Raw genomic sequence first — 25,885 nt, 5'->3', positions numbered from 1 at the left:
GTGCAGAAGCTGTGGAGTTTGATTAGGTCCCATTTGTCTATTTTGGCTTTTGTTGCCATTGCTTTTGGCGTTTTGGTCATGAAGTCCTTGCCTACACCTATGTCCTGAATGGTTTTGCCTAGATTTTCTTCTAAGATTTTTATGGTATTAGGTCTGATGTTTAAGTCTTTAATCCATCTGGAGTTAATTTTGGTGTAAGGTGTCAGGAAGGGGTCCTGTTTCTGCTTTCTGCACATGGCTAGCCAGTTTTCCTAACACCATTTATTAAACAGGGAATCCTTTCCCCATTGCTTGTTTTTGTCAGGTTTGTCGAAGATCAGATGGTTGTAGGTATGTTGTATTTCCTCTGAGGCCTCTGTTCTGTTCCATTGGTCTATATCTCTGTTTTGGTACCAGTACCATGCTGTTTTGATTACTGTAGCCTTGTAGTACAGTTTGAAGTCTGGTAGTGTGATGCCTCCTGCTTTGTTCTTTTTGCTTAGAATTGACTTGGCTATGCGGGCTCTCTTTTGGTTTCATATGAAGTTTAAGGTGTTTTTTTCCAGTTCTGTGAAGAAGGTCATTGGTAGCTTGATGGGAATAGCATTGAATCTGTAAATTACTTTGGGCAGTATGGCCATTTTCATGATGTTGATTCTTCCTAACCATGAACATGGAATGTTTCTCCATCTGTTTGTATCCTCTCTTATTTCGTTGAGCAATGGCTTGTAGTTCTCCTTGAAGAGGTCCTTTACGTTCCTTGTTAGTTGTATTCCTAGGTACTTTATTCTCTTTGTAGCAATTGTGAATGGCAGTTTGTTCTTGATTTGGCTCTCTTGAAGTCTATTACTGGTGTATAGGAATGCTTGTGATTTTTGCACGTTGATTTTGTATCCCGAGACTTTGCTGAAGTTGTCTATCAGTTTCAGGAGATTTTGTGCTGAGATGATGGGGTCTTCCAGATATACAATCATGTCATCTGCAAATAGAGACAATTTGATTTCCTCCTTTCCAGTTTGAATACCCTTTATTTCTTTTTCTTGCCTGATTGCTCTGGCTAGAACTTCCAGTACTATATTGAATAGGAGTGGTGAGAGAGGACATCCTTGTCTAGTGCCAGATTTCAAAGGGAATGCTTCCAGTTTTTGCCCATTCAGTGTGATATTGGCTGTTGGTTTGTCGTAAATAGCTTTTATTGTTTTGAGATATGTTCCATCAATACCTAGTTTATTGAGGGTTTTTAGCATAAAGGGTTGTTGAATTTTGTCAAAAGCCTTCTCTGCATCAATCGAGATAATCATGTGGTTTTTGTCTTTGGTTCTGTTTATGTGGTGAATTATGTTTATGGACTTGCGTATGTTGAACCAGCCTTGCATCCCCGGGATGAATCCTACTTGATCATGGTGGATGAGCTTTTTGATATGCTGTTGCAATCAGTTTGCCAGTATTTTATTGAAGATTTTTGCATCTATGTGCATCATGGATATTGGCCTGAAATTTTCTTTTCTTGTTGACTCTCTGCTGGGTTTTGGTATCAGGATGATGTTTGTCTCATAAAATGATTTGGGAAGGATTCCCTCTTTTTGGATTGTCTGGAATAATTTCAGAAGGAATGGTATCAGCTCCTCTTTGTATGTCTGGTAGAATTCAGCTGTGAACCCATCTGGACCTGGGCTTTTTTTGGGTGGTAGGCTCTTTATTGCTGCCTCGACTTCAGACCATGTTATTGGTCTATTCAGGGTTTCGGCTTCTTCCAGGTTTAGGCTTGGGAGGATGCAGGTGTCCAGGAATTTATCCATTTCTTCCACGTTTACTAGTTTATGTGCATAGAGTTGTTTGTAATAATCTCTGATGATGGTTTGGATTTCTGTGGCATCTGCGGTGATATCCCCTTTATCGTTTTTTATTGCATCAATTTGGTTATTCTCTCTTTTCTTTTTTATTAATCTGGCTAGTGGTCTGTCTATTTTGTTGATCTTTTCAAAAAACCTGCTCCTGGTTTTATTGATTTTTTGAAGAGTTTTTTGTGTCTCTATTTCCTTCAGTTCTGCTCTGATCTTAGTTATTTCCTGTCTTCTGCTAGGTTTTGAGTGTTTTTGATCTTGCTCCTCTAGCTCTTTCAATTTTGATGATAGGGTGTCAATTTTAGATCTCTCCTTTCTTCTCATGTGGGCACTCATTGCTATATATTTTCCTCTAGAGACTGCTTTAAATGTGTCCCAGAGATTCTGGTATGTTGTGTCTTCATTCTCATTGGTTTTGAAGAACATCTTTATTTCTGCCTTCATTTCATTATTTATCCAGTCAGCCTTCAAGAGCAAGTTATTCAGTTTCCATGAAGCTGTGCGGTTCTGAGTTAGTTTCTGCATTCTGAGTTCTAACTCGATTGCACTGTGGTCTCAGAGACTGTTTGTTATGATTTCTGTTCTTTTGCATTTGCTGAGGAGTGATTTATTGCCAATTATGTGGTCAATTTTAGAGTAGGTGTGATGTGGTGCTGAGAAGAATGTATATTCTGTGGATTTGGGGTGGAGAGTTCTGTAAATGTCTATTAGGTTTGCTTGTTCCAGGTCTGTATTCAGGTCCTGGATATCCTTGTTGATTTTCTGTCTGGTTGATCTAATATTGACAATGGGGTGTTGAAGTCTCCCACTATTATTGTGTGGGAGTCTAAGTCTCTTTGTAAGTCATTAAGAACTTGCCTTATGTATCTGGGTGCTCCTGTATTGGGTGCGTATATATTTAGGATCGTTAGGTCTTCTTGTTGCAGTGATCCTTTTACCATTATGTAATGTCCTTCTTTGTCTCTTTTGATCTTTGTTGCTTTAAAGTCTATTTTATCAGAGATGAGAATTGCAACTCCTGCCTTTTTTTGCTCTCCATTTGCTTGGTAGATCTTCCTCCATCCCTTTATTTTGAGCCTTTGTGTATCCTTGCATGTAAGATGGGTTTCCTGGATACAGCACACTGATGGGTTTTGGCTTTTTATCCAATTTGCCAGTCTGTGTCTTTTGATTGGGGCATTTAGTCCATTGACATTTAGGGATAGTATTGTTATGTGTGAATTTAATACTGTCATTTTGATGCTACCTGGCTGTTTTGTTGGTTAGTTGATGCAGATTCTTGATTGTGTTGATGCTTTTTTACCATTTGGCGTGTTTTTGGAGTGGCTGGTACTGGTTGTTCCTTTATATGTGTAGAGCCTCTTTCAGGAGTTCTTGTAGGGCAGGTTTGGTGGTGATGAAATCTCTGAGCGCTTGCTTGTTCACAAAGGATTTTATTTTTCCTTCACTTATGAAGCTTAGTTTGGCTGGATAGGAGATTCTGGGTTGAAAGTTCTTTTCTTTAAGGATGTTGAATATTGGCCCCCAATCTCTTCTGGCTTGTAGGGTTTCTGCTGAGAGATCTGCTGTGAGTCTAATGGGCTTCCCTTTGTGGGTAACCCGACCTTTCTCTCTGGCTGCCCTTAGGATTTTCTCTTTCATTTCAACCCTGGTGAATCTGACGATTATGTGCCTTTGGGTTGCTCTTCTTGAGGAATATCTTTGTGGTGTTCTCTGTATTTCCTGGATTTGAATATTGGTCTGCCTTGCTAGGTTGGGGAAGTTTTCCTGGATAATATCCTGACGAGTATTTTCCAGCTTGGATTCATTCTCTTCATCACATTCAGGTACACCTATCAGACGTAGATTAGGTCTTTTCACATAGTCCCACATTTCTTGAAGATTTTGTTCATTCCTTTTTGCGCTTTTTTCTCTGTTCTTGCCTTCTCTTTTTATTTCATTGAGTTGATCTTCGACCTCTGATATCCTTTCTTCTGCTTGGTCAATTCGGCTGTTGAAGCTCGTGCATGCTTCACGAAGTTCTCGTGTTGCGTTTTTCAGCTCCATCAATTCACTTATACTCCTCTCTATGCTATCCATTCTCGTCAGCAGTTCGTCCAATCTTTTTTCAAGGTTCCTCTTTTCTTTGCGTTGGGTTAGAACATGTTCTTTTAGCTCACTGTAGTTTTTTACTACCCACCTTCTGAAGTCTGATTCTGTCATTTCATCACCCTCCTTATCCATCCAGTCTGGTTCCCTTGCTGGTGAGGAGTTGTGATCCCTTTTAGGAGGAGAGGTGTTCTGGTTTCGGGAGTTTTCATCCTTTTTGCGCTGGTTTCTTCCCATTTTTGTGGGTTTATCCACCTGTTGTCTGTCTCTGTCCCAGGGAGTTGGAGCTTTATGAGATTCCGTTGCACTACTGCCTTTTTTTTAATTTTTCTTTCAGGTCTGACCGGCCCAGCTAGCAGCAGGCCTAGCCTCTGCCTGCCCCCAGGGGCTTTGCTGAGCTGCTGTGGGCTCCGCCCAGCTGCCCTGAGCTCTTCCCTGTAGTCCTTTTTATATGGGCTTAGTTAGAACTGTCTCCGCAATGGTGGCCCCGCCTCTGTTATGGCTGACTCTCTCTGTTGTGGCAGGTTGCCTCGGCAACGGCGGGTTGCCTCGGCAACAGCAGCCTGCCTCCATAGAGGTGGGGAGTCTCAGTAATGGCGGAAGCCCCTCCCCCGCCGAGCCGGACCGTCCCAGTTCAGCTGTGCTTGGTTTGAAGGGCTCAACCCCGAGGGTTTCCAATTACTGTTTTTGTTTTCGTTGTTGTTGGGGGTGGAGGGGTGGGACCAACCGAGCCTGATCACCTGGCTCCCTGACTCAGAGTCTTTTAAGTTGAATGACCCGGTGTTCCAGTCGCTTGTTGAAAAGGCGCCGGGATCTCCCGTGCTGCGACTCACGGAGTCGGCTCGAACTGCGGCGCTGGCTCCTGGCGGATTTTTTGCCTAGGAATCTCCTGGCCTGACTCGCTATTTCAGATGAGTGGGGAACTGTGCCGTCTCAGGGCTCTGCTTGCCAGCTATGAGGGCTCCCAGACCAGTGACTTTTGTACGGAGAACCGCAGCAACAGGGCGTGGTCACAGCAGCCAAGCGGACAGAATCAGCCCCGCGGGGGCCAAAACAGCCGCATCGGCTGGGACTGCGACGCTGGCGACCCCTCTGCCTGGGTATCTCCTGGTCTGTGGGCAATAAGAGTTCGTCTGGAAATGCGGCGTACACTCACCCTCTGCACTTTCACTGGGAGCTGAAGTCCTGCGCTGTTCTTAGGCGGCCATCTTCCCAGCATTCCTCTAAATTTTTTTAAAAGTGAAAACAGTTTTGTATTGTTTAAAGCTGAGGTGAAACAATTGTTCTGCTTATCTAATTGCTTTGAAGGCTACTGAATAATTGTACTAGGCCAGGCGTAATGACTCACATCTGTTATCCCAGCACTTTGGAAGGCCAAGACAGGCAGATCACCTGAGGTCAGGAGTTCGAGATCAGCCTGGCCAACATGGTGAAACCCTGTCTCCACTAAAAATACAAAAATTAGCTGGGTGTGGTGGCATGTGCCTGTAGTCCTAGCTACTCAGGAGGTTGAAGGGGAGAATCACTTGAACCTGGGAAGTGGAAATGTCAGTGAGCAAAGATTAGGCCACTGTACTCTAGCCTGAGTGACAGAGCAAGACTCTGTCTCAAAAAAAAGAAAAAAGGAACAATTGTACTCATTCAGAATAGAATTTAATATGTTGACTCATAGAGTTTACTTTAGTTAAAAAATATAGTACATTGGATTACATTATCAAACTATAAATTCCATGAGAACAGTTAGCATTTTAGCATTGAATATTCATTTTTGTGCCCTGATTTTGCCAGTTGCTCAATTAAAGATTTGTTGAGCTAAGTTCTGTTTTTTTCCCTCTCTGTACTTGGAACACATTCTAGGTAGACTGTCTTCCTTTTGTAATTTTGGACTTATCACAGTGTCTGACCCTCAGTCAGGGTTCCACAAATTTGTAAACAATGAATCAATGACTGCATATTCTAGTTATCATACCAATATTCTATCTTGACTCAAGCCAATAATTTTCTTCATTTCTGTGAGCTTTAATAGAGATAAATCTTATTGTGCTTATCAACACTGCTGCTAATGTGTTGATTCCTTCACATTCTCAAAAATTACTAAGCACCACAAAGAGCTTTTGAATACATACATATTTTGGTATTTACCGTAATGGAACTTAAAACTGAGAAATTTAAAAAATATGTGTTAATGAATTCATTTAAAAATAACAATAGGACAGTCACAGTGGCTCACATCTGTAATTCTAATACTTTCAGAGCCCAAGATGAGTAGATCACTTGATGGCACATGTTTGAGACCAGCCTGAGCAGAATGGTGAAACTTTGTCTCTACCAAAACTCAAAAAAAAAAAAAAAAAAAAAAAAAATTAGCTGCCTATAATCCCAGCTATAATCCCAGCTACTCAGCTACTTGAAAGGCTGAGGTGGGAGAATCACTTGAGCCAGAAAGGCAGAGGTTGTAGTGAGCTGTGATGGCACCACTGCACTCCAGCCTGGGCAATAGAGCCAGACCTTGTCTCAAAATAAACAAATATATAATATCAGTAAAGCCATTCTATGTTAATATAAATAATATACTTTAATGAAAATGAAAACAAAATACTAAGAAAGGTGTTGTTTTTCTTTTTCTGGATATTTGAGTGAACAGTTTCCTCTCTCTTCTAGATCTTAAGTGAACCCTGACAGCAAGCATGCACAACGCATATTAGCTACTTGGAAGAAATACATATGAAATGAATGTCTAGGTTTACCCCATCCTTAAAAAAAAATTCTTTACTGCTTAGAACAGCATGTACTTTTGAAGCATGTACTTTGAAGAAGGGTTGGTTCAATATGAATCTTGAGTGTTTTGAAGGAGTAGTCTCTACTTGATCCTGAATATTTTTGGCTTCATTCATTTCTTATCATATTGCAATCTTATGTTTGCCACTGTAATTTTACTTAAACTGTTCTCAATAAAGTTATCATTTACTAAGTATGCTATTGTATATTCAGTGTGGAATTATTGAACATTCTATTTTTCTTTTTTTCCACGAATAATTGCTAAATTTTGTTGTGTGCTTCATTTTGTTACTAAATCTCTGAGATCTAGTTCCATCAATACTTAGTTTATAGAGAGGTTTTAGCATGAAGTGATGTTGAATTTTATTGAAGGCCTTTTCTGCATTTATTGAGATAATCATGTGTTTTTTTGTCATTGGTTCTGTTTGTGTGATAGTTTATATTTATTGACTTGCATATGTTGAACCAGCCTTGCATCCCAGGGATGAAGCTGACTTGATTGTGGTGGATAAGCTTTTTGATGCACTGCTGGATTCAGTTTGCCAGTATTTTATTGAGGATTTTTGTATCAACATTCTTCAGGGATATTGGCCTGAAATTTTCTTTTGTAGTTGTGTCTCTGCCAGGTTTTGGTATCAAGATGATGCTGGCCTCATAAAATAAGTTAAGGAGTCCCTTTTTTTCTATTGTTTGGAATAGTTTTAGAAGGAATGGTACCAGCTTCTCTTTGTATCTGGTACAGTTTGGCTGTGAATCTGTCTGGTCCTAGGCTTTATTTGGTTGGTAGGCTATTAATTACTGCCTCAGTTTTAGAACTTATATATTGGTCTTTTCAGGGATTTGACTTCTTTGTGGTTTAGTCTTGGGAGGGTGTATGTGTCTAGGAATTTATCCATTTCTTCTACGTCTTCTAGTTTATTTGCATATAGGTGTTCATAGTGTTCTCTGATGTTAGTTTGTATTTCTGTGGGATCACTAGTGATACCCCTTTATGCTTATTTTATTGTGTCTATCTGATTCTTCTATCTTTTCTTCTTTATAGTCTGGCTAGTGGTCTATCTACTTTGTTAATCTTTTCAAATAACCAGTCTCTATCTCCTTCAGTTCTGCTCTGATCTTAGTTATTTCTTGCCTTCTGCCAGTTTTGAATTTGTTTGCTCTTGCTTCTCTAGTTTTTTAAACTGTGATGTTAGGGTGTCGAGTTTAGATCCTTCCTGCTTTCTCTTCTGGGCATTTAGTGCTATAAATTTCCCTCTAAACACTGCTTTAGCCATGTCCTAGAGATTCTGGTACATTGTGCCTTTGTTCTCATTGGTTTCAAAAAACTTATTTATTTCTATTTCGTTTTGTTATTTACTCAGTAGTCCTTCAGGAGCAGGTTGTTCAGTTTTCATGTTGTTGTGCAGTTTTGAGTGAGTTTCTTAATCCTGAGTTCTAATTTGGCTGCACTGTGATCTGAGAGACTGTTTGTTATGATTTCTGTTCTTTTGCATTTGCTGAGGAGCATTTTACTTCTAATTGTGTTACCAATTTTTGAATAAGTGGGATGCTATGCTGAGAAGAATTTATATTCTGTTGATTTGGGGTGGAGCATTCTGTAGATGTCCGTTAGGTCCACTTGGTCCAGAGCTGAGTTCAAGTTCTGAATATCTTTGTTAATTTTCTGTCTCATCGATCTGTCTAATATTGACAGTTAGGTGATAAATTCTCCCACTATTATTGTGTGGGAGTCTACATTTCTTTGCAGGTCTCTAAGAATTTGCTTTATGTATCTGGGTGCTCCTGTATTTGGTGCATATATATTTAGGATAGTTAACTCTTCTTGTTGCATTGACCCCTTTACCATTATGTAATACCCTTCTTTGTCTTTTTTTTAATTTTTGTTGGTTTAAACCTGTTTTATCAGAGACTAGGATTGCAACCCCTACTTTATTTTTTCCATTTGCTTGGTAAATGTTTCTCCATTTCTTTATTTCAAGACCATGTGTATCTTTGCATAAAAAATGAGTTCTCCTGAAGAGAACACACCAATGAGTCTTGACCCTTTATCCAATTTGCCAGTCTGTGTCTTTTAATGAGGCAATGAGCCTGTTTATATTTAAGGTAAATATTGTTAAGTGTGAATTTGATGCCGTTATGATGCTAGCTGGTTATTTTGCTCGTTGGTTGATGCAGTTTCTTTGTAGTGTCAATGGTTTTTACATTGTTTTACAGTGGCCAGTACAGGTTTTCCCTTTCCATATTTAGTGCTTCCTTCAAGAGCTCTTGTAAGGCAGGCTTGGTGGTGACAAAATCTCTCAGCATTTGCTTGTCTGTAAAGGATTTTATTTCTTCTTCATTTATGAAGCTTAGTTTGGCTGGATATAAAATTCTGGGTTGAAAATTCTTTTTTTTAAGAATGCTGAATATTGGACTCTACTCTCTTCTGGCTTGTAGGGTTTTTGCAGAGATCCACTGTTAGTCTGATGTGCTTCCTTTTGTGGGTAACCTGACCTTTCTCTCTGGCTGCCCTTAACATTTTTTCCATCATTTCAACCTTGGTGAATCTCATGATTATGTGTCTTGGGGTTGTTCTGCTTTGGGAATATATTTGTGGTATTCTCTGTATTTCCTGAATTTGAGTATTGACCTGTCTTGCTTGGTTGAGGAAGTTCTCCTGGATAATATCCTGCAGAGTTTTTTCCAACTTGGTTCCACTCTCCACATCACTCTCAGGTACATTAAATCAAACATAGGTTTGATCTTTTCACATAGTCCCATGTTTCTTGGAGGCTTTGTTCATTCCTTTTCCTTCTTTTTTCTCTGATCTTCTTTTCATGTTTTATTTCATTAAGCTGATCTTCAATCTCTGATACTGTTTTTTTCTGCTTGATTTATTTGGCTATTGATAAATGTATATGCTCACAAAGTTCTTGTGCTGTGTTTTTTAGCTCCATCAGGTCATTTATGTTCTTCTCTAAGCTGGTTATTCTGGTTAGCAATTCCTGTAACCTTTTTTCAAGGTTTCTTAGCTTCCTTGCACTGGGTTAGAACATGCTCTTTTAGCTTGGAGGAGTTTGTTATTATGCACCTTCTTAGGCCTACTTCTGTCAATTCATCAAACTCATTCTCTATTCGTTTTGTTACCTGGCTGGTGAGGAGTTGTGATTCTTTGAAGGAGAAGAGGCACTCTGGTTTTTGGAATTTTCAGCTTTTTGTGCTGAAAAACTTTTCTTTGTAATTGAGCCAACTGTCTTGTGAAAAGAAAGACTAATATATGAAGAGTAAAATATATGGCCTATGGTGATAAGTGCTGTGAAGGAAATCATGAAAGCAGTAAAGGGAGGTAGAGATGGGCTGGGGAGAGTTACAAGTTAAAATAAAATGGTCAGAGAAGACTTTACTGTGGTAATATTTCAGCAAACATCCTAAAGGAAAAAAGAGAGCAACCTATGTAGGTACCTGAGAGGAGAGCTTTCCAAGCAAAAGAATAAACAAGAGCAAAGGCTTTGGGATGGAAGTGTGTCTGGAACATCGGGGGAACAAGAAGGGTAACATTGGTGGGCAGAAGTAAGAAATGGAGGGAGCAGTAGGGGATGAGGTCAGAGAATTTATAGGATGAGGGCGAGTCTGTGCAGGATATTTGTAGATTATAAAAGGACATTGAATGAGTTGGGAAGCAAACAGCTTTTTATTAGAGAGTTGACATGATTTGTATTATATTTTAAAATGCTGGCTGGGTGCTGTGGCTCCCATCTGTAATCTCAGGATTTTGAGAGGCCCAAGGTGGGAGGATCACCTGAGGTCGAGAATTCAAGATCAGCCTGACCAACATGGGGAAACCCTGTCTCTACTCAAAATACAAAATTAGCTGTGTATGGTGGTGCATGCCTGTAATCCCAGCTACTTGGGAGGCTGAGGCAGGAGAATTGCTAAAACCTGGAGGTGTAGGTTGCGGTGAGCCAAGATCATTGCACTCCAGCTGGGCAATAAGAGCAAAACTGCATCACACACACACACACACACACACACACACACACACGAATAGGTCATGGAGGGGGATGGATGAAAGCAGAGAGACCAAAGAGAAGCGATTGCCACAGTCCAGGCAAGCAGTGTTCCTGAGAGAGAAATCAGTGCAATTCCAATCCGAATCCCAACAAGATTTACTGAGGAGCTTCAAAAGCTTATTTTAAGAAATATCAACCAAAAGAAATATCTGAAAGTCCAAGAATAGTAAAAACAGGCTTGAAAGAAAAGGAAATAAAACCTCATATGCTGGGATTTCTTCCTAATTCCTTCTTGCCTTTTTTCTGGATCTGTCCTTCTTCTCACTCATTAAATTGAGAACTTTACTCCTTAATTATCTATTATGGCTTCTTCTTCACAAGTTTTATCAGTTCACAAAGGTGATGTAGAATCTCCTATCTTTTAGAACTTATAATAAAAAATAAGAAGCAAATGAAAGGAAGAAAGAGAAGTAGAATAAGGAAATAGGGAAGAAGGAAAGGCATGTCTTGGTTGTATGATATGGGATAAATTAAATAACTTCACCTCTCTGTGCCTCACTTTCCTCATCTTTAAACTGGGAATGATAATGATTGTCTTATTTCATGTTTTTATCATGTTTAGTATATGCTTATTGCCTACTGTATATTAGAGATAAGGTGGTAGAAATTAAAGACATGGTCACCGGCCTCATAGAACAATCCTGAAATCATCCTTGACTGCTTTAATTATTTCACATTCCAAATACAATTTATCATCAAATCTTCCTGGGCTGACTTTCACAATATCTCCATAATCCTGTCACTGTACTAATTTTCTGCATTGTTATCACCTGGCTTCCACTGTCATCAGTGGGTTCATGTCACTATTATTATTCTATTAATGCAATAGTCTCTTGGTTTTTCTTTCTGCCTTTACCCCACTTCATCCTATGCTCAACACAACAGTCTTCTGCTCAAGACCGTCTAATGGCTTCCTACTCATTCAGAGTAAAAGTCTAAGTTCTTATGATGACCTACAAAGTCCTACAAGATGTCCTTCCACCTCCTCCACCTTGCCTTTTAGACATCATCTGCTACTCTTCCTCTCGCTGCTTCTCAAACATGACATGCATGCTCCACACTGGTAATTGTTTCTGCCTGGAAAGCTCTTGTTCCAATAATAGGGCAGGCATCCTTACCTCCTTCAGGTCCTTGCTGAAATATCTACCCATGGAAGCCTTTCTTAATCACCTTGTTCAAAATTGTAACAGTCCCCAGTCATGTCCTTATTCCCTTTTCCTGCTTCATTTTTCTCCATAGCACCTTCCATCATCTACCAAAATATATACTCATTTATTTTGTTTACTTTTCATCTTATCCCTCCCCTTAGAATGTAAGCCCCATGGGGAAGGGATTTTTTTGTGGTTTTGTTCACTGCTCTATCACTAGCACTTGAATAGTTTGATGAATATTTACTGAGTGAATGTTCAAGCTCATGTTTTATCAGAGAAAACAGGCATTAAAAAATGAATTATATAATTAATAATTATAATGAATGTTATAATTACAGTGAAAGCTATCAAGGAGACACTGTTAAGAGTATTAACAAAGTGTATCATCTTGTTTGAGAAGCGGGTCAGAGAAGTCAGATATACACTGAAATCAGACAGTTAGGTTTTCTAGACAAAGAGAAAATAGAAGAGGAATGTAAAGTAATCAGATTATTGATAAAACTGGTAATAGGGAAACAACAGTAAATGCCATTTATGATTTAAAATCAAACAAATTATGGCATCTATACCTTTAAGGAACTTTAAAATAATAGGAAATCTGTTGTCCTGAATGAATTTGGAGATTCATCTACCTAAAACAGGGTATAGGATCATGTGATCTCTCAAAGCAGTTTTCTAATTAAATGTGATCAAATTAAGAAAGATTTCAAGAGAGTTGTTACTAACAGGAAAAGGGTAGAGTTGCTAAACTCTTATTGAGGACTAAGAACATTTGAAGATCTTAAGTGTTCAAATGAAGTCTCAGGGCCATGTAACCATCTTTAGAAGAGGCTCGTGCCATGGAAATCTGTGCTTTTATATTTAAAAAACTCTTTTTCAAAATACAACAAAACTATTAATAGATCATTGATATTTTTGTGTTATCCTAAGCAAAGTCTTTATCACACCAATAATGTTTCATGAGGTAGTCTTAGTTGGAAAGGCAAAAAGAAGCTTTTTAAAATAATCATTATTACTTAACAGTTTATATTGAGTATCAAACCAGAAATAGAAACAAATAGTTTAAAAGCAGAACAGAATAGTTGAAAGCAGTATTTACCTGGCAATTTTGAGATATTTGATCATTATAATATAGGCCAGCATAAAGAATGATATAGGTGTCCCAGCTGGGCGCAGTGGCTCATGCCTGTCATCTCAGGACTTTGGGAGGTCGAGATGGGCAGATTATGAGGTCAGGAGTTCGAAACCAGCCTGGCCAATATGGTGAAACTCCATCTCTACTAAAAATTTAAAAAATTAGCCAAGTGTGATGGTGCACACTTGTAGTCCCAGCGACTCGGGAGGCTGAGGCAAGAGAATCACTTGAACAATGGGAGGCAGAGGTTACAGTGAGCTGAGATCATGCCACTGCACTGCAGCCTGGGGAACAGAATGAGACTCCATCTAAAAAATAATAACAATAATAACAATAATATAGGAGTCCCTAATCTCAAATACTTGTCTCATTTCATCCTAAGTGAAATTTTAAAAGTATCAGAAATATTTATATTGTGTTCACTGTAAATTAATTTTTTTCTTTATCCTTATTTTTATTTTCCCCACTTATTATATTAAGTACAGAATTCCTGTGTATGTTAGGATACATTAGGTTATGCTGCCAGAATAACCAACTAAAATCTTAATGACTTAAAACTATAAGGGTTTATTTATATCATGCCTAATGTTCATCAAGATATAGGAGAGAGATTCTACTCATTATCACTTAGGCCCCCTGGGCTTATAGAAGCTCTATCTAGACCTGTGTTTTCTCAGTCACTAAACCAGAAAAAAAAGTAAGGTGATAAATTACACATTAGTACTCATAACTTCCATTCAAAGTGACGTATGTACGTACACCCAGGTAGAATATACCTAATCCAAGTATCAAAAAAGGCAAAGAAGTACAATCTTACCATGTGGTCTAGAAGAAGACCTGGAATATCTGTGAACAGCCTACATGACTAACATAGCACATGTATGAGGAGGGGAAGTGGAGAGGGTAAATATGAAATGTTACTCATACTTTGAATGGAAATACACTTTCTTTGTTGTATAGGTATAATACAGAGTTGGCTCTCTGTATCTGCAAGTTCTGCGCCTTTGACCTTAACCAACTGCAAATCAAAAATATTTGAAAAGTCAGCATGCAGTAGCTCACACCTATAATCCCAGCATTTTGGGAGGCCAGGGCAGGAGGATGATTTGGGGCCAGGAGTTCTAGATCGGCCCAGGCAACATAATGAGACCCTGCCTCTACAAGAAATGTTTTAAAAATTAGCCAGGTTTGGTGGTGCACACCTGTAGTTCCAGCTACTCGGGAGACAGGAGCTTAAGCAGGAGTTCGAGGCTGCAGTGAACTATGATGGTGCCACAACATTCCAGCCTGCGTGACAGAGTGAGACTCTGTCTCTAAAAACCAAAATTAAAAATATTTTTTGGGGGGAAACAATAAAAAATAATGTTACAATAAAAATAATATGCATTAAAATTATGCAGTATAACAACTATTTATATAGCAGGGGGGGTTATGTCCCACACTGAAAATATCACAAGTGGAAACTATGTTTTTGACTTACTATATTTTCAACTTATGATAGGTTTATTCAGACTTAACCCCATTGAAATTTGAGGAGCATACTCAATGCATTTCACTTTGCACCATTGTAAAGTCAAAAGGTTGTAAGAGAAACCATAGAAAGTTGGAGACCCTCCAAATACAGGAGGATATGCATAAGTTATATGCAAATACTGCCCCGTTTTATATAAGGAACTCAAGTATCCATATATTCTGGTATCTGCAAGGAGTCCTAAAACTGATTCCTGACAGATGCTGAGGAATGACTGTATATCCAGAAAATACTTAGTATTATTTTCAAAATCGAAACAAAATTAAACTTTTAAATTAATTTATTTATGCCAGGGTATAAATACTGCTGAAATTTCCAACATATTTTATAAATTTTTATTTCTTAAGCAAAAGCTTCCTCTAGAAATTGGTTTTCCCACACATAAATAATTTTTGCCTAATTCTGGTTTAATGAGCTTTCTTTCATCCTCCTTTTTCTTTCCCTTACTCCTTCCCTCTAGAAGTTTCAACATTCATCTGACATACTAAGAAAAATAGTTATCTGTATTGATCCATAAAATTATAATATTTTACTTTATAAACTTTTTTAGAGTCAGAGCTATCTGTTTCTTAAAATTGTTACAATCGTGGGAGATAACTGGGTTGAAAACACTGAACACATTAATATTTGATAATTGTATGCAAACTATAAATAATATTTCTATTTCTTCTAAAGGTATTTCATGATGTTGCTTACAAAGCTAAAGATCGTAATGATTTGGTATCAGGGATTGATGAGTTTCTGGATCAGGTTACTGTTCTCCCTCCAGGAGAATGGGACCCAAGCATTCGAATAGAGCCTCCCAAAAATGTTCCTTCCCAGGTATGTATAATTGAAGACATTCTTTGAAATTATATTATTTCGTTGTCTTTTAAATGCATGCTTTAAAATAGCATAACCCATCAAGAATTCAAAGGATTTAAATTATAGCCTCTAATACAGAAGGAGCATGAAGTTACAAGATCTTTCTTGATACTACCCAACACACATCACTGAGAAACTTGGCAGTTTGATAACCTACTAATCAAAGAGTCCCATATGGCTGGAAAGATTTTAGCCTCTACTTGAAAGATATTATACAAAAGGAAGATTGAAATTTTAATAACAATATAAAATATGACCTGAGAAAAAGCCCATTACTGTCTTTCTATGTTTCCATACATCATTTTGAAATTGGCAAGCATTAGGAAAATTAAAAGACATGACTTAATCATATTATGTAGAAAACTCCATATAACTGTGAATAACAGTAAATATTGGGAAGATTTAAAAATTATCATTCTTATATTTGCTTTTGTGTGGATGTATGATATAAAGGTTTTTAAAATTTTGCTTATGAACATCTAATATGTATTTTACCCATCATACAATACAGAAAGATAGAAATACAAAGCATTTTTCTTTTCTGGATGATTCTTAAAATTGCAGGCATGACTATTAAGAGCGATGACCAAATGTTTGTTAAGCTCACTCCTCATACTGCCACCTCTATGCCTGCTGAATCTGTCTCCCACAACCCTCCTAAGTTGTTACGTATTTAGTCTTGCCTTTGGCTCTTGCTCTGTGGAGTCCAGCCTGGCCTGACTCTGCTGCCCTATTCAAAGCGACAGGTGGCCTAATTGACCCAGCCCTGGAATTCGAAATGTTTTTGCCTTGCCAGAGGTGGGCAAATGAGCAGTTGCACCACTCAACCATGAGTACTTGAAAAGGGGATGTCAATCTCACTGTCAGTTTAAAGAAACCATATGGATACTTCATTTGTATATTTTCATTCTGAAGTCATTTCATAATTATTAAAGACTACTTAGTTCCTTTTCTCAAAATTACCGTTTTATGATTCTGTGACTGCTGCCACATATTTCAGTTGATCTATTACTAAAATAAAAACAGTTACTTATTAATTGTAGGAATTATAGGTTATCTCATTTCTGTACTTGTAGTATATATCTTTGTATTAATGATATTAAAAGGAGCAATGTAATGCCTCCTGAATATGTAGAAACTGTTTAATTAATGTTATTTAGAGAAATTCAGCAAAATATTAATACATTTGGAATGAGACTTTAAAATTCACTATACCAATTAGCTATTGAAACGCTAAAGATGAAGGTAAGTGTTTTTGAAAACGTCTTTTTGAACAATAATGTTTTTGAGGCAAGCTGAGGGACGGGAAGCCAATTTTTTTAATGATTTTATGACACCCTTAAAATCAGAATTAATTATTGGATTCTAGGTATTGAGAGGTAGTCATAGAAAGAATACTGAATTAAGAATCAAAGCATCTAGGTTCTGCAGTTATCTATTTGTATGACCTTGAATGAATATTTTAACCCCTCTATTGATGTTCTGTATCAGCACTGTCCAACAGAGTTTTCTGCAATAACGAAACTGTTCTATATCTATGCTGTCTAGTATTCAAGCCATTAGCAAGCATTAGAAATGTTCGTACTGCAACTAATGGACAAAATTTTTCATTTTAATTACCTTAAGTGTAAATAGACACATTTAGTTTGTGGCGGTCATATTAGACAGCAGAGTTCTATACAACAAATTTGAATTAGAGATATGCTCTATGCTTCTTTTCAACATTCATGTTTTAAAGATATGTTGTAATTAAACAAAAGATAGCATGAGGCTGTTTTCTGTTAGATGGAGCAAAATGAGTTAATATATATTAAATATTCTGAACTCATACTCATTCAAATAATATTTTCACCATTGGGATAATTTCCATGTTTTTATTCATTTGAAATGTGAAAATGCAAGCATTTTAAATATTCTCTTCCTTACAGTTAAGAGAAGAGTAACCTGTCACCTCAAGGGATAACCTTGAAAATATTCATTAGAACTTTGCATCAGTCATTAAAAACACCTCCTTTTGTGTATCTTCAACTTATTGGCTCTTCTCTCATGTCATGCACTTGCTTGTCAAAACCACAACCCTGTGAGAATCCAGCACTTTACTCTGTACTGCACTGATGAAGCTGAAGTTGAAGGAAAGCATGTAACTATACCGACTGGTGTCACATAAATTCATGACCACATACCTCAAGTGAGCCCTCCATGTTGCAAGTTCATCTACACTTCCCTAGTCTAATCATTCTTCCTTGATGACTATTTCACACTGAATCTTCTCTCTTCAAACCTTCAGCGCATGCTTTCTGACCCTCACTCTCATATGCTGATGTGCCTTTTACTTCCCTGAGAAATTTAGCACAATTAAAAAAGAACTTCTATAGATTGCTACCATCATACCTACCCATCGACCAGCATCTGCATCCACATACTCTGCCTTCCTGTTTATTATTATTGATGAACTAGCCAAAGCCAGCCTTCTCCTTGTATGCTAGAAAGAGCCTGTCTCTTCAAATCTACTCAAGAGCACAACTCTACTGATTCTCCTCTTTCTCTTCTATATCATCAAGTCTTGCTCTGTATTTTACCACTTTTATTAGCATACAACATACTATTAAATTTACCAGTCTTAAATAAAAGAACGCTTGATACCACTGCCCAGTCTGCCACCCTTCTTACTCCTTTTTGTAACAAAATGCCACGGAAGAGTTCTCTATGCTACTTGCCTCCAGTTAGCCTCCAATTCTCTTTTGACATTCACTCTCAGAGGCTTTTGCCCCTCACTAAAATATGTATGTGAACAATGATCTCCACAATGCTAAGTCCCGTGGTCAATTCTCAGCCTGCATTTCATCTAACCTGTCAATGAGCAACATTTAAGAGTTGACGACTTGCTTTTCCTTAACACTTGGCTCCCAAAACATCACCTTCTGTTAGTTTTGCCATTGTAAAACGGAGTTAATTTATTTAGTCAGTAGTATTCCTGCAGAAGACCACATAATAAAACTTGTTTTCTGAGACTTGTGAAAGCTATGAATTGTTTTGCTAGGTGATTGGGAAGTAGGTATTGAGGGCAACTTTTAAATCCCGTTACTAATGTTACCTACTTACTTGTAAAGACAGTTCCTTCATCAGTTGACAGATACTTCTCTTTTGTCTTTGAACTTCAGTCTTAGTGTGTCCATCCATATTCCTGGGAAAATTGTTAAAATATTAAGCAATAAATTTTCTTGTATTGTGTATTTTTCAAAACCTTTTTTTTTTTCATGTTTTAATCCTGTATCATTCTACCTAAATGTCTCATTTCACGTGAGATCAGTTGATGAGTCAATTTGTTCTTCATGTTTACACTAATTCTATTTTAGAAGGGTGGTCAAGTAAAAATCTTAATTGTACCACTTATGATTTTTCCTATTATCCTTTGAAGTACTTTTGAACACATTGGTGTGCTCTAAGATCACCATAGGTAGGATTTTAAATAGAATTTTCTGATTTTTTAAAAAAATCATTGTCATTAATAAAAGTGAATTGAATAGACCTATGGGAAAACAGCAGTTACCTGAATCTCCAGTAATTTGTCATTGGTTAAATTAGCAACCTCCTTTTACAATAGTCTTTGGTGCTTTATAAGTTAGAAAGACCCATATTGTAAACTATTTACTGGGTAGAAAGATACAAACTGGAATCACAGAGGGAAATATACTTTTAAAAATAGTGATAATAGTTACCGTTTGTTAAACAGTTAAACTATGCTAGGCATATAACAGCACCATAACTAACACTTCCTCATGCCAACCTACCTGCCTTCTGGTCTCTCTCTTTCCCCTGCCTTTACTTCATTTTTCTTCATAGCTCCCATCTGTACCAGATATTATAAAGTTATTGTCTCTTTTAGCCAACAGAATGCTTTTTCTTGCCCACCTTTGCAGCTCTAGCATTCATTACAATGAATGGCACACACTAGGCACTGGGCACTCAATAAGCATTAGTTGAAAGAATTAGTAAGTGCTCATCACCTCATTTAATTCTCTTAGCCATACTATATGATAGATACTGTTGTTACCCCCAGTTAACGAAGGATGAAACTAACACTTTAAAAGGTTAGATAACTTCCCAGAGGTCAAACAACAAATAAGTACAGAGCCTGGGTTCTTGGCCATTGTACATACTGCTTCAAGGAAAACAAACTGTTATTTACAATTAACACCTGAAATTAAAACAAAACAAAACACACAAACAAACTCTCCACAGGAGAAGAGGAAGATACCTGCTGTACCAAATGGAACAGCAGCTCATGGGGAAGCAGAGCCCCACGGAGGACATAGTGGACCTGAACTCCAGCGAACTGGAAGGTTAGTGAAAATCACTTCTATGGACTTCAAGGACCAAATGACATACCATTCTTCTCTGTCAGGAATTGCTATTTTGGGATCTAATTTATTTTATACTTTTAATACCTGCTTTTTGAGGGTGAAAATGCCAATTAGTTTGATTTCTCTGAAGTTACTAATGATTGTTATGACTGTTAAACTGAAACAGTTGATATACCCTTCCATTATACCTTTCCTAGTCTCTCATTTTGCTGTGCATAAAATGCATTCCCAGATTCTTAGAATGAGAAGAAAAGCCATCAATTGACCCTTCCAAAAGAACCCATTGAAAGCTTCAAGTTCAGGATAGAAATAAAACTAAATACCAACAACTCAGTTTTGTAGGCCCTATCTCATTAAATGCAAGTAGGATGTATATAATGGTATTTTTTTATTTTTATGGCTATGATTTGAAAGAGCTATATAATTTTATTTTTCTAATCACACATCTTTGAAGAGATGAAAGCTTCAATTTATTTCTTAAAATGGTGCTTTATGGTTTTTTGACAGCTTGTCTCTCTCTAAGCAATGTGTGAGCAGAAAATCAGAAACCCTTGGGTGGATGTCTCTTCAGGGAATATGTGTGTATAGCCTCCATTATAATTAAAGGCAGTTGCAAAGGCTTTGCAGGATTGGTGCTCCCCTCCCCTCAAGGCCGTTTCCTGTACTGCTTGCAATGTGTCCTCTAAGCTGACTTTCCAGTTCCTGAGCACTCTGCATTTTAATTCTGTGTTCTTTCCCTTTATCTATGTGTTGTCTCTGAGGAAATGTCTTTTAATGTCTTCCTCGAGCTTGATACCTAATTTGAGATGGTTTAAACAATTTTTTCCTTTTCCCTTCACTGGAAGCTTTGTTTTCATTCTGTTTGCTTTCATACTTTCAAATGCTGTCTTTTTATTTTCGGTGGTATTTTTTTTTCTCTTTCTCAGGTGTAACATGCCACATAGCTTAGATTTTTTTCGAAGTTCACTTTTCCTTACTGCTTCCTAAATCCTCCCAGGTCACCAATATCCGGTATCTTCGCTTCTCCAGAGTTCTTCCACAGATTCTGTTGCTGACATGACTTGAAGTATCCATTACTCATCTGCTCTCCTGGAGTTGCTGGTGTACATCTGGGCTGCTCTTGCACTGTTCTCTGTAATGAACTCCCACTTCCGGATTTAGATTTTTACTGCTAAAAGCACATTTATTACACAGTACTATAACAACTATTCAGACTAATGTATGCTCTAATAAGTAATTGGTTAGAATCAATGGTCTAATATAAAGTGGTATCAAAACTATAAATATTAATTACTAATTATTAGCTCATAACCACTGCAAATTCTTTTTGGGATTAGGTGGGATATAAATCATAAATGAATGCATAAATAGACTGGTAGAGAAAATCTGTTTTGAATTGTGACTTTGATAAGATAAATTATTCAGAAATGATCCCAAAAATTAAGAAAATATGTATATGTTTTACCAAACATGGGTAGAGAAGCCTAAGATCATCTTTGTGTACAAATATTTCACAGGTTCTCTGCAAGCTTCTCTGAGTTTCAAATGTCCTTTAATTCAATTGAAGTTTCATTCTTCTCAACCCTCTCCTACTCCATAGCTCTTTTATGGAAGCAATACAGGAAAACATAGTGATCCTATACATGCATAATAGTAGGATAGTTATTAATTGGTAACTATTACAGATAAATCAGATCAGGGAAATTAGTTGGTAAAATATTTTAATTATTCATAATATGTACATCTTTCATTTAAAAGTCTAACCAGAATTTATTTTTAAAAAGAATAATCCTTTCTGAGGTGATTCTAGGCCTGCCAAATGAATATTCCTATACATAAAACAAGAAAAATTTGACAGTTTTATATGATCTGAGTATACTCAGCATGCTGGCAGTATATTGAAACGTAATAAGTTTTTTCACCATTAACACTTACCTTCATGTAGGAACTTACTCATAGTCTCATTCATTTTGCTATCCACATTATTATTCCATGGAACAAAACAACTTACAGTGGCCAAATGTTAAGTCTTCATATTGTTATTAAATGTTCATAAAATGAAAATACCTACTTATTAATGCTCTCATTTCTAATAGATAAAAAAGCTCTCAAATTTTAAGCATCATTTTATAGTTTAATAGATTTTCCCCCCCAAAAAAATTTCCCTTTCAAGTGTTTCAACATGGTTTTGAATATATTTGGAGTAAATGAATTTATACCAAGTTAAGTCACTATTGTCTTGTGAATCACAGATGTTGGGATATGTTAATACAATAGTGGATCAAAATTACATTTGTCTACTTGATTATTATAAAGACTCCCTCCTAGTTTTCTAAAAATGAAAACAGCTCTGGAACCTATCTGTCTCTACTAAGTATTGCTGCCATACAAAAGGACATTTGGATGTCTTCCTGCAACAATATCAAGTGAGGGATTTTTGTTTGTTTGTTTTTTGGCAGAGAGAGTAGGTAACTGGAGCCATGGTTAAACATTGCTTTTTCTCTCTAGGGTGATGCTCACTACTGGAGTATAAGCCAGTTAACCCTCCCTCCCTCACTTCCTGCTATGCCAAATGGAATTAAACATTTAGAAAACCTGCCAATGATTGAGGATCGTAGGCCTGAGTTTAGGAGGAGTAGGTTGACGTAGAAATGGTACAGAGATTAGAGTAATCCTTGAATCTCATTATTTGGATTATGATTGGTGAACGGCTCTGAACCTTGTTTAAGAGAACCTGGGATTTTTGGTGGTTGACACGATATTGGGTTAGGAATTGAGGTAATGCATTATAACGCAATGCAGCAGGTTAATGTGGGTCTCACCTCTGCTGATGGAAAACGTATACTGTCACCTGGCAACAAAGCAAATGAGCATTTTGACTTGTGTGTTTTTTTATATTTGGGTTTCACTATTGTGTTTTCCCCCCTGTCTTAGGATTTTTGGGGGACTTATTTTAGATATCAAAAGAAAAGCTCCATACTTCTGGAGTGACTTCAGAGATGCTTTCAGCCTGCAGTGCTTAGCATCTTTTCTGTTTCTCTACTGCGCGTGTATGTCTCCTGTCATCACCTTTGGAGGACTGCTGGGAGAAGCAACTGAAGGGCGCATAGTATGTATTACGCTTTTCTCTGAACTTTGAAACATAATCCATTTTTAAGATTCTCAGTTAGATTAAATGAGCACTTAATTTTGGATTCTTCTATGAGGAGAGATTTGAGATATGTTCTGGCAGATAAACTTTGTATGAATTTCCTGGATGGCTGTGGCTAGTGAGACTTGCAATCTGGGAGTGGAATGTCTCAGAATGACCAGTTCTGAGTCTTACAAAAGGTTCTCATCTGATGCCTTGCCTTCGGCCCCCCAATCCTAAGCTAGGCTTAGGTTCAGTTCTTATCTCACAAGAGATCCATTTCTTATATACCTGGGCCATGTTTCTATCCAGACACTAATCCTGAATACATCTAAACCTTTTGTAAGTTAACAGAAACGTGAGATAGGAAAGTGAAGAGAACACCACCACCTTTGTTACTGTGCATTTTCTTCTTGCTGTTGGTCCCTTTAGTCAGCCTCCCACCCCATGTCTTGCCCAGGGTTGTTAGGCTTTTCATAGTGAAGGAGAAAGCACATATCCATGTATTTTAAATGTCTTCTCCCTAGCTACAATGGCTGCCTGTACAGCTTAGGTAACTGAACCATTTATATCTCTACACAGAGTGCAATTGAATCTCTCTTTGGAGCATCCATGACCGGGATAGCCTATTCTCTCTTTGGTGGACAGCCTCTTACCATATTAGGCAGTACAGGACCAGTTTTGGTGTTTGAAAAGATTTTGTTTAAATTTTGCAAGTAAGTGTTATGTACTTTTTGGCCCTTAGCCCCTTTCTTTTTTCTTGACTATATTTATACTCCTCCCAACATCACTTTTGGAGATCTGTTGGTAGAGACAGAATTGCCTGATTTGATTCAGTTTGTCCTTTTTGCTTTGTCATGGGAATAGAGGAAAAGTAAAAGATTTGTATATATTGTTATGTAATATTTTTTAAAGTAAAGCTCAGTTTTAAGCACTGAGAAATCTCTTTTGATTTTGTCCCTTTAGACCAGTGGTCCCCAGTCATTTTGGCACCAAGAACCAGTTTCATGGAAGACAATTTTTCCACAAGAGGTTGGGGGGATGGTTTTGAAAGGAAACTATTCTACCTCAGATCATCAGGCATTAGATTCTCCTAAGGAGCACACAACCTAGGTCCCTCACAAGCACAGGTCACAATAGGGTTTGTGCTTCTGTGAGAATCTAACGTCACCACTGATCTGACAGGAGGCAGAGCTCAGGTGGTAATTAATGCTCACTCACCTGCCACTCACCTCCTGCGGCACAATGCAGTTCCTAGCAGGCCACAGACCAGGTGCTGGGGACTTCTGCTTTAGACAAAGTCTTGGAGTTTAGATACTCATGGGATGTGAAGCTTATTTACTTTCACTTCCTGAATGAGGTTTATTTTCATTTGCTTAAAGTAGAGCAAGCTGTTAAATGACCTTCTTTTCACTGTTCTTTCCTTTTCCTCCTCCCAGAGAGTATGGGCTGTCATACTTATCTTTAAGAGCTAGCATTGGACTTTGGACTGCAACTCTGTGTATCATACTTGTGGCCACTGATGCTAGTTCCCTTGTCTGCTACATCACTCGGTTTACTGAAGAAGCTTTTGCTTCCCTGATTTGCATCATTTTCATTTATGAGGCCCTGGAGAAGTTGTTTGAACTCAGTGAAGCATATCCAATCAACATGCATAATGATCTGGAACTGCTGACACAATACTCGTAAGTACCATTTCCCCTCCTGGCCTTGGGGCTTTTCTTTTTACAAATATTGCTATTGTTACAAGAAATATGAAGAAGTTACCCAGCAGAGAATGTGCCTTAAATTGATTCATAACCTAAATTCTGACTCTCAGAGTTGAACAGGATTTTAAAACTGTTTAATCAACCACTCATCTGTTACTTGCATTCTTATTATACCATCTCTGCCAAGAATATCTTTCTAAAGTTGTATTTGTCTAGTGTTCTCTAAAATAGGTAGATAAGGAACCAAGTCCATCATAATTTAATGAATTTTGCTTCAGGAAAATATGTGTTATTTTGGTGTTATTTCAGGGTCTTTTAAATTAATAATAATCCAAAGAAACATAGTAATGAAAATATAAGAGGTCAGATTTAGAGCAGAAGGTAAAATAAACTTACTGGTTCTAAATCTTACTAGCTTTATGTTTGAAAGTGTGATAAAAACATAAATCACTGAATGAAAATTTAACTTTGGTTTTGGCACTTGTGACATTTGTGACAGAAATATTCAGGTATTACTTGTTGAGGTGATGTTAAGGTCTAGGATTAAAGATGTGATTGGATCTATTGCTCCTTCTAGTTTTGATATATGTCAGCAGTCTGGAATGTCTCTAAGGCTTTGTCTGCAGACATATGTGGCCTTTAAATGACCCCATTACTTAATATTAGAACTTTTTATTGGGTTTGTATACAGTTTTTTATACTGCAGATATCTGAAGCAATATGTTCTTAGGAGACAGTTACAATCTCTGCATCAACCACCAGCAACCACCAATGCTTTCCCTATAAACCACTTAGATATGGCCTTGAACCTTTTTAATACTTTTAATCCTTATTTACCATTAGAAGTTTAAATTGTTGAAAACAGACCAAAATAGCACAATGTTATAATTTTGTTAAGAATGATGTAATGATACAATGTTGAAAATAATGTGTTAATACTTTTATTTTATATTTAGAGATAACTTTAAACAGTGGGCACCTATTTTTGGATAAGAAAAAATCAAAATGGAAATACAAAATAACTTTCCCAATAAAAGAAAATAGTGAAAATGTTGTAAATAGGGCTAAGAAAGGACTGAGCATAGGTGTCAGGGACACTCAGAAAACAGGCAGATGGGAAGAGCAATTTGATCAGAACCAGGGATTAACATTGATACATGCCTGTTCATTTATCCTTGCTTGAAAGAGAATCTCACTGAATTTGGATATCCTTGCTGAAATAAATAAATAAAAACAAGAAATAGTCATTAGTAAAGGAGAAAA

General features: G+C 37.3%; 1 protein-coding gene across 10 annotated transcripts in view; it reads left to right on the top strand.

Moving 5' to 3' along the window:
• SLC4A10 (solute carrier family 4 member 10) overlaps positions 1-25,885 on the top strand; it is a 374,879-nt gene that overhangs the window by 270,913 nt on the left and 78,081 nt on the right. For all 10 annotated transcript variants that reach the window (XM_074399589.1, XM_010329677.3, XM_003921935.4 and 7 more), the window contains 5 exons: positions 15,231-15,377; positions 19,662-19,762; positions 22,718-22,892; positions 23,496-23,629; positions 24,353-24,598. In XM_074399589.1, the coding sequence (XP_074255690.1) occupies positions 15,231-15,377; positions 19,662-19,762; positions 22,718-22,892; positions 23,496-23,629; positions 24,353-24,598 (803 nt within the window). The remainder of the gene's footprint in view (positions 1-15,230; positions 15,378-19,661; positions 19,763-22,717; positions 22,893-23,495; positions 23,630-24,352; positions 24,599-25,885) is intronic.

This window comes from Saimiri boliviensis, chromosome 5 (assembly GCF_048565385.1).
Source record: "Saimiri boliviensis isolate mSaiBol1 chromosome 5, mSaiBol1.pri, whole genome shotgun sequence".
NCBI classification, from domain to species: domain Eukaryota; kingdom Metazoa; phylum Chordata; class Mammalia; order Primates; family Cebidae; genus Saimiri; species Saimiri boliviensis.
Note: the sequence above shows the minus strand (reverse complement) of the source record. Positions and strands in the feature narration are given on the sequence as shown.